General features: G+C 39.9%; 1 protein-coding gene across 2 annotated transcripts in view; it reads right to left on the minus strand.

Annotated features, from left to right (window-relative positions):
• Positions 1-15067, minus strand: part of gabra3 (gamma-aminobutyric acid type A receptor subunit alpha3) — a 130102-nt gene that overhangs the window by 54931 nt on the left and 60104 nt on the right. For both annotated transcript variants that reach the window (XM_084730844.1, XM_084730845.1), the window contains exon 3: positions 1058-1179. In XM_084730844.1, coding sequence (XP_084586970.1) covers positions 1058-1179 — 122 coding nt within the window. The remainder of the gene's footprint in view (positions 1-1057; positions 1180-15067) is intronic.

A 15067-nucleotide genomic window follows, 5' to 3' on the forward strand; every position in this document is an offset into this window, starting at 1 on the left:
TTGCATGTAAAGGATGTAACTAACAGACAAGTCAACTGGCAGTAAAATAATCATCAACTACTGTATTTTGATAATAGATGGATCACTGAAGTGTTTTTTGTCATAAATGGCAAACTGCTGTTTCTCAGCCTCTGATTCATGGGGATTTAAAGGCATCACCTTGGACTTTGAGAAACTGGGATGGACATTGTTCACTATTTCCTGAGGCTTTATTTAATTGATTCATCTTAAACAATAATAAGCAGAATGATGAAATGAAAAAGTTACAGCATTTCTGATCATTATTACAGCAACAAGCAAAAAAAATGTTATTACTTAAAAATATGATCCTGTTTTCACAGTTACCAGTCCATGTCGATAATTAGCTGCTGGAGGCTACAAAAACTGTTTGTCATTTACCAAAACATTAAATTGAGCCCAGTTAGGAATTAGGAATTATTGTGTCCATTAAATCAGCTGGAGAAATAATTTGTCTGGTCAGTGAAAGATTATACTGTTTAGACTAATGATTTTTCAACTTTTTGTCCCCAAGGCACACCAGAGGGCAAGTCAAAATCTTAAGGCACACCTGCATTCATATTCTTGCACAATGGCCTCTATGTCCAGTCTGTTCACAAGAGGCAACAAGCAGCCAACAAGCCAATCAGATGCAGAGTTCCCAAAGCAAGAGATTTGCTTTGATGGAAACTTTTTAAAGGGACTTTTTCTAGGGTATTGAATTTGCCTCTAAATTGGAAAATGAGTATATACAAAGTACTGATATAGTAAATTAAACATTTATAGCTTTTTGTATAGTCTATGGTTGTCACAAGATCCCAAGCCACACCTGGACTTGCCTTTCGGCACACCGGTGTGTCTCTGCACACTGTTTGGGAACCGCTGCCTTAGATTTGTAATACTACTTTAATATTCACAGCACATATAAAAACTAAGTATGCATTAAGACACGCCGTGACTGATGCACGTTTTCATGTATCATAATCCACCATAACAACCAACGAAACAGTGAGCAGTCTGAAATCTATCTGTGATTTATGTGAGATATAGTGTTGCTTACCTCCCAGCCCAGGACGTAGCCTGTTGTCATATCCATCCAACAGCCTGTCGAGGATCCGGGTGAAAATGGTGATATTGTCTTTACTATCATCAGGAAGCGGCTCTCTGTGTCCAACTACTGCCCTGCAGAAGATAATGGAGAGAAGACGGTGGAGTCAAAACGTGTAAGATGTAGAAAAAACTTTGGTATACTATTTAGGTCTGGATATCATTTTCTGTCGATACCTTAATGATATTGAGTATTGATACCCGGTCCTAATATGGTTCCACTGAAGCACTGGTGACCTGCAAATCGATCTATAATATTACAGTAAACGTACAGCTTCAAATGGTATATTAATGAGTTCTTAATTAAAACTTCACAGATACGATACCTTCTGATGTAAGAATGTATTATTTTAGATTTTGACCATGATCAAAAGATAATTATAGTTGGAAAGTTAAACACATGTTGATACAGAATATCTTCAATGCAATTCAGTGACTGGGTCTCATTTCACCTGCTTGTATAATATATCCCTCACAGTCTTAATCTCAGGTTAGCGATCAGCCTCACGCTTTCATCAGTGTTTGGATAATAGCGCTGTGTTCTGTTTGTTTTTGTTGTGGTCGTCCTTACATGATGAAACGTCCTTATTTACAAAAAACAGTGAATTTATGATAATGAATTCTTTCCCAAGAAGGAAATACTCCGCAGCGTTTTGTTAGAGAATTCATCATATGCTATCAGCCACTGGATATTAATTTACATGGCCCACAATTCCCTGCAGAACAATATTGTGATGAGATGAAAAGGCCACTATACTGTAGGTGGAGCACTGATGAGTTAATGAGTACCGTCTTTAATTAAACTTATATCCCCTGAGGAGCTGACCTATAATATCCAAGTAATCCCCATCAACAACCAGTCTGTCCTGATGCACTATCACACACACAGCTTTGTGCTGCTCAGTCTAATGTTTGAACAGTAACCAGAATGTTCTCACAATGTTACATAAAGAGAAGCCAGTGAATTTGTGTCTGCTAGGCCTCTTAGAGGGGCTTTCTGTAGCTTAATCTGTCCAATAATAACAACTCAACATAAGAGCCCATCTGAGCTACAACTCCATCCATTAAAACACTAACTGGGTGAAGGTCACTACTTAAAATGTATGCAATTGTAATTACTGTGAGCTCTGGGTGTTTGGGAGTTCAAAATGACATTCCTGCACGCTCTCAACAGCAAACGCATCATCATTTTGAGGCATTTGGGCAAATGAATTCCAAGCTAAGTGGCTATTACGTGGGCATTTGTGAGCAATAAATAAATATCAATTAAGCATCATGGCTCCCTCGTGAACCACCGGTGCACAGCATATAAAAACGGCACTTTGATATTTATGAAGACCCAAAAAATTGATGAAGTAGGTATGTTTTTACAGAAGAACAACTGCTGCTGGCACTATTCTCTGAAGTTTTGAATGCTGCATTAATACCACCACATTAGCCTTTCTTTTAGCCCAGTGGTGCTGATAATATTACTTGTTTTCTGAGCATGCTCAGTAATACTAAAGGATTACCTATTAATTAATGCATCCGTGACCATCATGTTTCATCTTTAAAACAACTTTTTTTGGGTTCACTATTTAAAGGTAGAAAGATTTTCATGAAATCAAACCCTGTTTTTGATGCCTTTCATGGTCGACATTCTTTCTACAGCCATTCGATGTGTTTGCAGTCAGTCATTACCGCTACGTTCAGTAGTTTTCATTTCTCAGTGGTGGAGTTCGCCATTCCCACAGTGGATTTAAATTGCCTTCAAACACACGAGGGATCCGGCATAATTTTCTCTCATTGATAACAGCCTCAGTGTTTACTCTACGTTCACTCTCTTTACAGCGTGTCAGAGCGTCATTAAAACCCCACTCTCACCAGTGTTCACTAACATTTTTAGGTGAATGTTCTTCCTCAGAGAGAATGGTGGCTAATTGTCGGATGTAATCCATTACCATGACAACCAGACTGGTCAACTTTAAATGATTAATCTAATGATTATTTAATCTAGTGATTAACTGCTTGATTAATGTAATGATTTTTAAAAAATATTTATTTTTTAATATAACAATTAATTTAAAAAAGTCTCATTAATATTTCAATAGTTCATTCAATCATAATCCTTAAAAATAGACACATAAAGCACATCAGAATAATCATAATAATGGCATATTTTAAAGTTAGTCTAATTTCTACTCTAATAAATAGATTCCATGTCAGATGCCTGATCAGAAAAATATTGGACCTCAAATTCAAAGTTGTGACCCAGATTAATTTACTGTAATTACTAATCATCGTATCAACTCTTTCCCTGAAAGTACTTGACTTAAAACTAATACTGGTTATGACATGGATTTATTTTATCACTGCAGTAACATGCAGGTAAGACGATCACTGGCAACATATTTTTGCATCAGTGTGGAGGACAGAAAATAACTGAAATGAATTACAGACTGTCTGTAAAGTTAGGTTTGGCCATTTCTCACTAATACGTGGTTGTTAAAGCAAACGGAAAGTATACATCATAAGATGACACATGGTTTAAAGTTAATAGCAGAAGCTCAGACATTACTTTTAACATGGACATGATGGAGAAACACTTATAAAATATATCTTATGTGACTTCTACTAAGAGAAAGAGGTTCCACATGATGACAATCCTGATATATCGTGTTTGGGTGCTGACTAGAGGGTGAAACAGGAGTGTGCTTTCACTCCTGTCCTGTCCCACTCCCACAGAAATACTTCTATTACTACCGTCAATCCACAGTCCAGACACGTTTTATATCTTTTTTCCTATCCCGTCCCAGTCCCGTGATGAAAGCTGAAATTGACTCCAGTCCCATGGGAATGCCACGGGAATGCCACAGGAATCCCTTGGGATGGGAAAAAATGTCAGCCTTTAGTGCTGACAGAGAGTAAACATGGCGATGCTGCTGTCTTGCTGCTGCTGCAGGAGGACAGAGCACTCGGTGCTTCTCTAGCAGCACTCGTGTAGAACAGTTGTACTGCTGTGATAAGACATGTCCAGTTTGTGGAGCTAAAGAGAGCCATACTGTTGTATCTCTGTCTAAAATACTCCCACACTTTAGATGATTGAGGCTCTGCAGCTTGTTCTCCAGAAGAATCTGTACTTTGACCAACATGCACGTTATGCAAATAGACATATTTCCATAATTGATGATGTCAAGAGGCAAGAGGTAGCCCACCTGGAAGGGGTAATTGCTGATTAGTTGTTAGCTGCTGAGCTGGGCTGCTCAGCGGCTTACAAAATTATGTCACCAGCTAACTGGCTAACACTACATCTCTGCAAAGATACTCGGTGATGACTCCATCCTGGACCACTGTAGCGGGATAGAGTTATTGTCAAAGTGTGTCGCACATTTTAGTCAAGTCAAAATTTCATTACCTAAGATAAGCCCAAAATCAGAGATCACAATTTACGCCTGGGTGGTTTTCTTTCCTGTTCATGTCACGTCACCAGTGAGGGGGTGGCTAAAGAGTCAAGGGTGACAAAGAGGCATGACAGTGTGCCTGCCACGCTTGGAGAACGACATATGACCTCAAGCTTCTAGTACAGTCATAAAAGCACAGCTTCAATTTATTAACATTGAGCATGAAATTAAATTTTGTCAAAAAATATTTGGGCAACAGTGCGGTTAATCAACATTGTCAGGAAACGACTCTGAAAAATATGAAATATCATAAAAAGTCCAAATACACTGGAGTGAGGCTTTTAGTTCTTACTTCCTGCTGCTGCTGATTCATATTGAAAGCCTTTTAACTGCCAAAAGACATTGTGGCTTTTATTGTTAGCTGCCACAGGCAATGCAAGATTGTTTATTAAAAATGAGTCTATAAAACAAGACAAGAGTCTTTTTTTGGCATTATTTGGCCATGGATCAGTTTGAAACATTGCAGAAAGTAACAGAACAAGACAGAAGCTGAATGAAGTGTTAGAAAGAGCTGCACACGAGAAAGAGCTGCTAACCTGCAACTTCTCAGCAAACTGACCAACTTTACTGTGACCTCCTGTTGTGTGGAAAACTACCTGTCCCACGTGCAGCTTGAAATCAGCTCACGATTTGCAATAAATTTGAAGTGACTTATTAAAGAGTTGTTTGTTTGCGCTGTAAACAGAGACACCGGTTGCTTCTCTGTTGTATTTCTAATTAAGCAGCTGCTCAAGAAGTGTTTGTATTAAACTACACTTGGTGTCACCATGGTAATCATGGGCGTGGCCAAGTCAGCCAGGACCAAAATCTCAAGAATTACAACTTTAAGAAGAAAGTACTAATGATTATCCAGATGATGTCAGATATTTGAGGCTCAGTATCCCAAAGTGCACTCCACTGAGACTGAGCCTTTTAACACTAAGCTCACGATTTGCACCTCATTGAGCGGGGCACAGTTTGATATATTCTGCTTGTCAAATGGGTACCTAACTGTATAATTAAGCTCTGCCAAAAATATGTTAAAATATGACAGTGTAACAGTGTACTCATAAATATTTGAAGGAAAAGTACATTTCTGGCTTTTCATTCACATACCTTATCAAAAACTGACAGGCCCGCGTGTTTGAAGCAGCTCAGATGCACCAAAAACACCAAATACAAAAAAGCTTTAGAAATGTCTGGGACGAGTTTAACTGCAATAGGTAATATCTCACTTAACATGAATCATATATCAAACAAAAAGCCTCTGTGGCCTCTCCGACAGCACCGGTGGAAACTCAAAAATTAATGAGAAACCTTTAGTCCCGGAGAAACCGTTCTAACAACGTCTGCTCCACACGAAAATATCCACTTCAGAAAAACAAAGCACTTGTGTGGTGTGTAGCATCTGTGTGCTTTGCCGAAGCACACACACATGCGCACACAGACACACATGCACACATGCTAACGTCTTCCAGTATTAGCCAGCTGTTTAAATTCCCTGATGAGGACAAAGAAATGGGACATTCCCTCTGAATTTGACATCATTTTTGTTAAAACACACAGGTTTTATAATCACGCCAGCCCCTTGTTTGACTCCCTCAGTCCCCTTCATTATTCACACTGTCTCAACATGCCCATATAAATACCTAATAAGAAAAGAAAGAAGGACAGAACAGTCATTATATTCCTGAACTATTCACATCTGAAAAAAAGACATACAAAGAGAACAAACTGTGCGTCAACTGAATTGAAAGTCTCTGAATTTTGCCTGAAGGAGAACAAGTTGCATAAGGAGCAGAAAATGCAAAGGTACTGTAGGTGTAAACACTGAAGATAAGACAAGAATACAAAAATCCCACCACTGTTGTACTGTATATCTGCTCTCATTTAAATGTGATGCTAAGTCCAACATATCCTGCATTAATGAAATATTTACATTGGTCATGGCTACAGCATATAAATGAAGTTCATTTTTAATAACTGCCTTGCTGTCGGATTGCATTATTCTGTGTGGTCGCTGTGAAGTTGAAGTCAGATGGTTAAAAGTGAATTGTGAGTATTTGATCAAGCGATGAGTGATATTTACTGATGCTGTGTGAGGCCAGCCTGGGAAAGCCTGTGTTGATTAAAAAAACCCAAAACACGTCTGACTTATTTTGTTTGCAACAAAATTGTTGGGAAAGAAATTATTCGCTACAAAATTGCATGTGTGTGTGGGCAAGGGAGAGGTAGTTGCACCAGTCTGGGTTGGACAGCTAACACCTTTATCATTCTTGTAGACAGTTTTCACTGCAGATATTTGAGCACAGGTGTCACTAAAAACATTAATAATTCAGTCAGTTCCAGCTTCCTGGCACTGTGCATGTTGGCTCGCTGCTACTGAATGTCTTACTGAGACACTTACTGTGCATTAAGTGCTAATCAATATTGATTAATTTACTGCTATGACAAGTCAAAATAAAAAAGCTCCCTTAGTGTGGGTAGTTTGGCTGCACCCAACTTTAACCTGTGCAGAGGTTTAATTAGTCAGAAAAAATGAAAACACCTGTGTAGGTGTGCAGACCCTTTTAGATTGTTCATGAATAATTATCAAAATGTACTTTCCTCTGATGAGCTAATGCATCTAATGCATATACACCATACAGCCGTCACCCGACCAAAACTATGTGGACATACAGTTACTGTAAGTCTATACAATTAAGGTGGCAAGATGTTGGGTGATAGCGGCAGCTTTAACTTGTTCGTCTGCACACTGATTTACTGTACAATGAAAATTAGCTGCTCAGTTTCATATTTATTTCACCTGGGAAATCAACAGGAAGTCTAATCACTATTCTTATGACACTGTAGGTCAGCATTTCTCAAACTTAGGGTCCTGACCCAAAATTGGCTGCTGACACGTTTGTCACGGGTCACCACAAATACATATGTCATCACATAAAGGCAGAATGCAGCTCTAAGCAACGTCAACTTGTCAATTATATTTAACACAGAGGACAAGAATAGTCAAACACAAGAGTAAAATGCAGCTGGGGTCAAGCAACAATTACCAACATAAACCACCATGTTCATTGTTCAACATGGTGCAAACACCAGCAAAAAGTAACCTGGGACCTTGGAACATAACACAGCTAACTTAACAGACTACTCAGTCCAGGCATGGTGGGAAATATAGGACATCACTACAATATTTTAGTATGAAATTTATGGTTTGTTGTATTGTTTATCAGATTATAAATGTATATGTTATGACAGTACATCATTTTGTAAGTTTAGATCCTGGGTCTCTAGCTGAACATTTCTGAGAAGCTCTGCTGTAGGTAATATTTGCTCAGCTGCTTCATCTATCAGTGTCAGCTGGACTAATCTATAAACTAATCTGTCAGTCTTTCACACTGAATAAATTATGTCGGCACTATCAGCTACCAAAATATCTCAAAATATTCTGTGTCACTGTCTCGTACAGTAGTCTAATTGTTGAAGACTTTTCTTTGCTACACAACTGTCCAGAGTGAGTGCTGATTGGCTGGTTGCCACAGGCAGGAAACAACTTGCTCAGACTTCTCTTCCACACCTTTTATCTTTGGCTTTATTTGCAGCGCGTTCGCACTGTGGCAGAGACTGACCAAAGTCTGACATTTTACAGTACCAAAATTGACAAGTCATGCTTCACTATTTGTGACAAGGAAATTGCTGCCACATCCGACAACAGTTCAGACTTAATGGAGCACTGAATAGTGCACAAAGTTAACCTGAGGCAGGGCTGGCTGAAAGACAAACAAAACTGGATTTCTGGATTGAAGCTTTCACCTGCACATCAAATATTTGGAGGCAATTTTCAGTGATTATTATCCCATAAAATGCTTTAATTTGGGATTAGAATGCACCATTTTGTTAGTGGTATCACATTCATGGCAACAGTATAAAGCAGAATCACATTAAACACAACAGCCAGGTCAAGGATATTACACGTCCTCAAGCATATGGACAATTAAACAACTTGCATGCAAAGTGTGTGTGTGCAAACAGAATTTTAACTTTAGTGGAAATTTATTCCCTCAGAAGTCGAGACATTCTGCTTTTGAAATGTTACCCTGCAAAAATGAACTTTAGTAATTGGCTATTTTCCGTAGAAGTCATCTCTTTAATTATTGCTCAGTCTCATTTCTGCAACGTTCTTCAGCTGAAATGAAGGGGAATCTTTCTCTTTTCTCTTTCAAAGATGAGAGACAGAAGATATTTTAGAAATTAGATTAAATCATGTGCAAATATGCACCAATTATTAGTGTACTCAAGTTTACAGGGTCCAAAACCCACTGTCTGTACACGCAAAAGCCTGATAAATTCCTCTGCTTTCACTGCTTTCATGTCACTGTGTCCACTTTTACCGTGATGATTTTTAATTAATCTTCATGAGGTTGTGTAGTGTCCTACATGGTGGGCGATCCGTAATGTGAGACTGACTTTTTAGGCTGGTGGGAACAAATGTGTGTGGGCCGAGCGGTCTGAGTTAGTGGAACGGGTACTGAGTGAGTGGACTGGATCTGATCCAAGGTTAGTGCACTGAACCAGTCTGACAGGTGAAGGATTGCAGAGCTTGGCCGGGGAAGAGATGTAGTGGTGGTCTCTGAGGGCACGATGGTGCCTGCTGCCAGCCAGGAGGTTTGTGGAGGGCGGAGGGAGGAGCGAGTGAGGAAGCTGGAGGGAAGTAAACAGTAATGAGAGCTGTTTGGGTGGCAGTGTGAGATGATGGTGCTTCATGAGCTGACGGAGTGAGGGCATGATTCAGTTATTTTATCCTACATCCTCCTGGATGTTGAATATTTGAAGCACTTTGAAAGAATTTGATTAAATCCTCTCTGTACACACGGCAGGGCACGCATTTCATTATGAGCTGAAGAAAAGAGGTCTGAGGGGGCACCATCAGGGGCCAGCAGAAAGTCGACCAATTAAGACCTGAGTGAAATACTGTGGTTAAGCTGGTGAATGTACTCCTGCTCTGTCACCTGTACAATGTAGCTACAACTGACTTAAAGGTCCCATGGAATATTATTATACTTAATATGATGAATTTCCTTTTAAAGGAGGTTTTTGGAGCAACATATTAGAAAGTGAGGATTCAGTCTGTGTGAGCTAATGAGCTTAGGAAGTTTTATTTGATAGAATGGTCAGAAAGGTCAGACTGTTGAAAAGTTTATAATGACTCTATTGGTTGGACCTGAACCATGAGATAGAAATAATGGTTGTACCAGACACACCAAATCCGTAATGGTACATCAAGTTGACAGATCCTATTCATTTTCTATAGGAGGGAGTAGATCCAGTCGTGCAGTGCATGACGGGTACAGCGCGGCAAGTTCACCATATCCGAATTTGCATAATCATGACCAGACCTCTACTTCATGCAAATGAGGTCTGTCTAACGCAATGTAGCAGACTCAAGAAAGTCAAACCAAACTGTCAAACAAGGCAGTTCTGATCAAATATGAAATAACACCAGATTTGGTGTGTCTGCACTGTAAGGCCACAGTCAGGCCACAGTCAGGTGTTGCGGCAGCGTGGGGGTATGCAGGGGTGTTAATTTGTGCTTAGAACATAATTGTTGCGAAACAATTAGGAAATAACACTTAATTTCTCTGATTCACTGGCTTTCTGGCTACCACAGCTCCCTCTCCTCCTTCAGTCCCTACCTTGCATAACCACAGCTGCAAACTCTCTTGCTCATAAACATATGGACAAATGGAGCTTCTTGTTGATGATATTTTGCAGCATAAAGGGCAGGTTGTTGTTGCAGGTTGTACAGATACCAACCTCTAAGCTCTCCATAAAGTAGTATAAACAGAACTAACAGGCACCCGTGGTGTAACTGCCCATGTATGCATCTGTTTGGGAATGTAATCGAGTCCTCTGTACATCAGCCCAAAACAAATGTAACATTATGCTTTGACAAAGACAAGCAATGACAAGTTCTACAGGATTATTTATTTCTTAAGACTCAAAAACAGACACTAACTTGTTCGGCGAACATTCTGCATTAGTTTTGCACCATGTCAAGTAAATGAATGTAAAACAGGCATGAAATAAAGGAAGAAAACATGCTGGCTGTAGGATTGCTGTCTGAGAGGCCAGCATGTTTCCTTAATCAATGATGACATATCAAGGTCATTTTATGATTTAGGACAGTAAATACATACATCTCCTTTCAGTTTACATTAGCCGTATCTCTTACCAAACTGTCTGTTGGTGGAGTTGCAGTATCCACCAGTTTTTGACACAAAATTAGAGTGCACGGAATAGAAAAGCGACTTTCTCTAATTCTTCAACAAATTGTTTTTGACTTTTTTTTTTACACTATCCAACATGAGTCTGACAATGTCATAGGAGTGCAATACTAAATCAGCAGAGTGCTTTTTAAATGCGCCTTGTAAAGGTGAACATTGTTCAACTCTGTTTGTTCCCCTCTTTTATCAGACAGCCTCTCCGATTCTCTCCCATCCCAACAAACATTTGGCCGCTGCTGCCACTTGTGCATCTTGAATTCAAAGTGGGCACTTCAGGACATGCCCTGGCCTCTTTACCCAACTACCTTGTCTCTCTGTAAGGTGCGTCACCCCCTCTAGAGTGATGTGTAAGCCCTGGATGAATGATAAGAACCCTGATACCCATCCACCACTAAAGTGCCCAGACAAGATACTCACTGAACTGTTTTGCTGCCGAGTGCTGGCGGCAACCGAAAATGAATGGAGGGGATTAGTGAGGCTGCTCGGAGCTTTCTGGAGAAGATATATTAAAAGCTGATGACTTTTCTTGATGTGGTTATGAGGGCATTGATTTATTTATTACATGTATGTGGCAACAAATATTTAATTCCATCTTCCTGTCATCTAAATCCCACAATGGGGCGGAGTGGGGGAGGGGATGTCTAATTAGCACATTCTTGATTAATAAATAGTAAATTCCAAGCTTGAATTCATGCATGAGTTAACCTTTACAACATAACTAATCTTCCTCACCAGATCCTCCCACTCACATTCACTCCAAGTCTACCAACAATATATTGATAATGTTATGCAGTAGCGCATTATGCAGCGCATTGTCTTGTACCAACGGATGCCTTGTTTCATTCAAAGCCTTTACAATATGACTGATTTTTCTTTGTTTGCTTCTTTCTTCTGTCTTCCACTTGCCTGTTTGGAGCAGATAATATGCACAGGAGGGAAAGTGAAAGGAGGGATGTAAAAGCTGCTAACTTACATTAGCTTTGGCTGACTCTAGGGACGACTGTCACATCTATAATTGTTAATCTAGGACAAAATTTTACATGTAACCTGTTTCATCCACTTTGGTTCACATTTTTGAGGGGAGCTGCACTGAGAATTTATTTCAGAATGTGTGGAAACTGAAACTTGTAATGAAATGTGAAAGCACTTTACATTTTAACAGCAGATAAACAGAGTGGTTTGAGCTTTTTTATCCATGCTGTAGTGCTGTTCCATTGGCACTTTTGGCTGTGCCAAATCAAATCGTGCGGTGCTGATGTGCATCTCCATTTTCTGGAGTGGGGCCTGTGATGATCCCCCCTTCTCCCCTCCGTATACAAGCATGTGACTCAACTCATGTCTGCCCAGAGAGAATGGCATCTTAAAGGTCTCTATGTGTTCAGTACTCAGTACTTTTGTAGCTTCTAACTGAATCTCTGTTCATGTTTGCTTTCAGCCAGGTAGGACTCATGTTAAGTTACTGCTTCATAATAAAAGCTGTTAAATAGCGAAATAATAGCTAGCTTTTTTAAATGTAATTTATTTATTTGCCATTTTACAGCTGCTTGACTCAAGATCAGCTCATCTTCTGTTGAAGACACACATCCAAGTGGATGGCCCTGCTGTAATGGAGATGCAAATCCCTTCCATACTTGAACATGCCAAGCAAAACTACAGATGGAAATTAGCTTCTTGCTGAATCTGGTGCAACCATGTATTAATTTCTTGTAAATGATCAGTGTGATGAAAAAAAAATCATGGACTACCTTGATCAACAAGACATTGATATCAGTTGAGAAATAAACAGTGTTGAGCTTTTTATCCAGAAAACAGCAACTCCCCCATTTACATGTATTTGTTCACAGGTCAGTATTGTCCTGTCTACTATGGTGAAAACTCTGATATAACGCAGCAACAAGCCAAAACAGTGTAAGCATGTTAACATGCAAATACAGATTCACAGAGCCATTGACATGGTCATAGACTCTTAATTTAGTTAAACATCAGATTTCCAAGTAATGCTGCACAATTTTTCATCATTGAAATTGCAATATGGTCAAGCACAATATCCAAACTGCAGAAGCTACATTTTTTTTTTAACAATGGAAAAATGTGTGTAAAAACAGCATTATAATGAAATACTGTAGTGCTGCAAAAATGCCCTGGCCTACAAATCTTGCCCTCCAAATTTGAGAAAACAAATGTCAAATCATCATGATTTAAATAGTTTTTTTTGCGTGAAACTGAAAATTGTGTTGTTGTTTTGTTTTTCTCTGCCATATCATGCAGTCCTATTTCCCATCTTTTTAACACAATCTATCCACTGTAGATCTGTAGGACTGTTGCTGTACAATATCCACCCATCCATCCATCCTTCCCCAGTAACTTCCTCCAGCTCTTCCTGTGGGATCCCCAGGCGCTCCCCTGCCAGCTGGGCTGGAGTCCCTCCAACATGTTCTGGGTCGGCCCCCGGGTCTTTTCCCAGTTGGCTGTCCCTGGCACACTTCTTAAAGCAGGCACCTTGGGGACATTTTTAGCAAACGCCCAAACCACCTCCACTGAACACACTTTGTAATGTGTGTTTGGAGTAGATGCCAAGTTAGGTTTTGTGCCCACTGGGAACATTTCTTTACAGCGCCGACTACTTTTACCCATTGTATTGACTCGAGAAAACAAACTGTTACACATTTCAGACAGTGCCAAGATGTTTGCATCGGCTTTCTTGTTTAGAGCCAAGGACTGCTGAAACTATTTCAACTTGGAAAAAGGTTTTCAATAGTTGGTCAGCAGTAATGACGACCATGGCCAGCACTTTCTCCGCAGCATCTGTTTAAGACTTCCAGTTTAAGCAAGACGTGGTGGCCGATATTGGGCTTCCTTGGCCCATTGATCACCATTAGAGGCCAAAAGTTGGGAGACTGTGTTTAACAAGTACAACGTGTTCAGACAGTGGAACAAGAGAAGGAAAATAAAATCAATTGGAAAATGTTAATTTCCATCTGGTACTACCAACAAATCAGCCAACACTGCTGTTCTATACCCTCTGCTTGATAGTGTTGAGGAAAAAGATGCTCACTGTGACTGCTTGTGGAAGTTGGCTCAATAATATCTTGCAGTACTTTGCAGACTCAGCTAGGCCTTGGCAATAAAACGATGGTAATATGTGTTAGTGACAGACACTTCACTATTTGCAACAAGAAGAGTCTGATAAAATGTTTGATAAGTTTTTAAATTCATTAAATTCAAACCGCTGTTATAACAAGTAATGAATTAACTTTGGTTCATAAACAGCCTGTCATATCTGCGTGCTACGAGTGACGTGCAAACAGCCAGTCATTTAACAACAGTGTGTTGTTCGGTCGCACCATCAACATGTAACAAAATTAATGCAGATGGAGAGAAAATTGTGATTAAATAAGGACTGCTCACCGGAATGGCTGTTTTTGAAACTTTTTGGGGGCTGAGGAGCTTGGACATCTGAAAGGAGCTCGGAGAAGACCCACTGTTCCTTCGTGTCAAAAGGAGCCAACTGATGGGGTTCAGGCATCTGATTAAGATTCCTCCGTGATGCCTCGCTCTGGAGGCTTTCTGGGCAGATCCAACTGTGAGGACACCCTGGGGTAGACCCAGAAGCTGCTGGAGGGATTACATATCTCATCTGGGCAGGGAACGCCTCAGGATCCCCCAGGAGGAGCTGGAAAGTGGTGCTGGGGAGAGGGATGTCTGGAATACCCTGCCTAACCTGCTGCCATGGTGTCCCGGCCTCAGATAGCAGCAGAAGAAAACGTAAAGCACACACTGAATTATATGGGCAGTGAGTGTTGCATCATATCTATTTTCGTCTGTAAAGGGGGCTTAAAAGAGCCTTAATACAACAAACTTTGTCACTTTAGCTGCTTCCACCCTTTTGGTACACAACATATCCTCAGTTACAACCTACGTGATCAATAATTATGGACCGATATAAAACTTAACTATCATTCCATTTTTCAGCTGCATTTTCAGGGTCTAGTCTCAGCTCTACATAGAGGTTTTGTTTGGTAAGGTTACAGAAATCTGTGTTTACAGTGTGTGGATATGACATTTCTGTCATCCACTGAGAAATCACACATATTTACATATTATGACTCAGATCTACTCAAATGTCAAGCTGCTTTTAAATATACAGTATCATTTGGTGCAGATTCTTCTCTTTAGTTAAACAACACTGGCACATTCTTTCTAGCACTGCGCTCCTCTTTCCATTCAGTACACATTCACGCTCCTCCCACACACAGTCTC

This window comes from Lutjanus erythropterus, chromosome 11, assembly GCF_056507025.1.
Source record: "Lutjanus erythropterus isolate fLutEry1 chromosome 11, fLutEry1.hap2, whole genome shotgun sequence".
In the NCBI taxonomy this organism is placed as follows: domain Eukaryota; kingdom Metazoa; phylum Chordata; class Actinopteri; order Lutjaniformes; family Lutjanidae; genus Lutjanus; species Lutjanus erythropterus.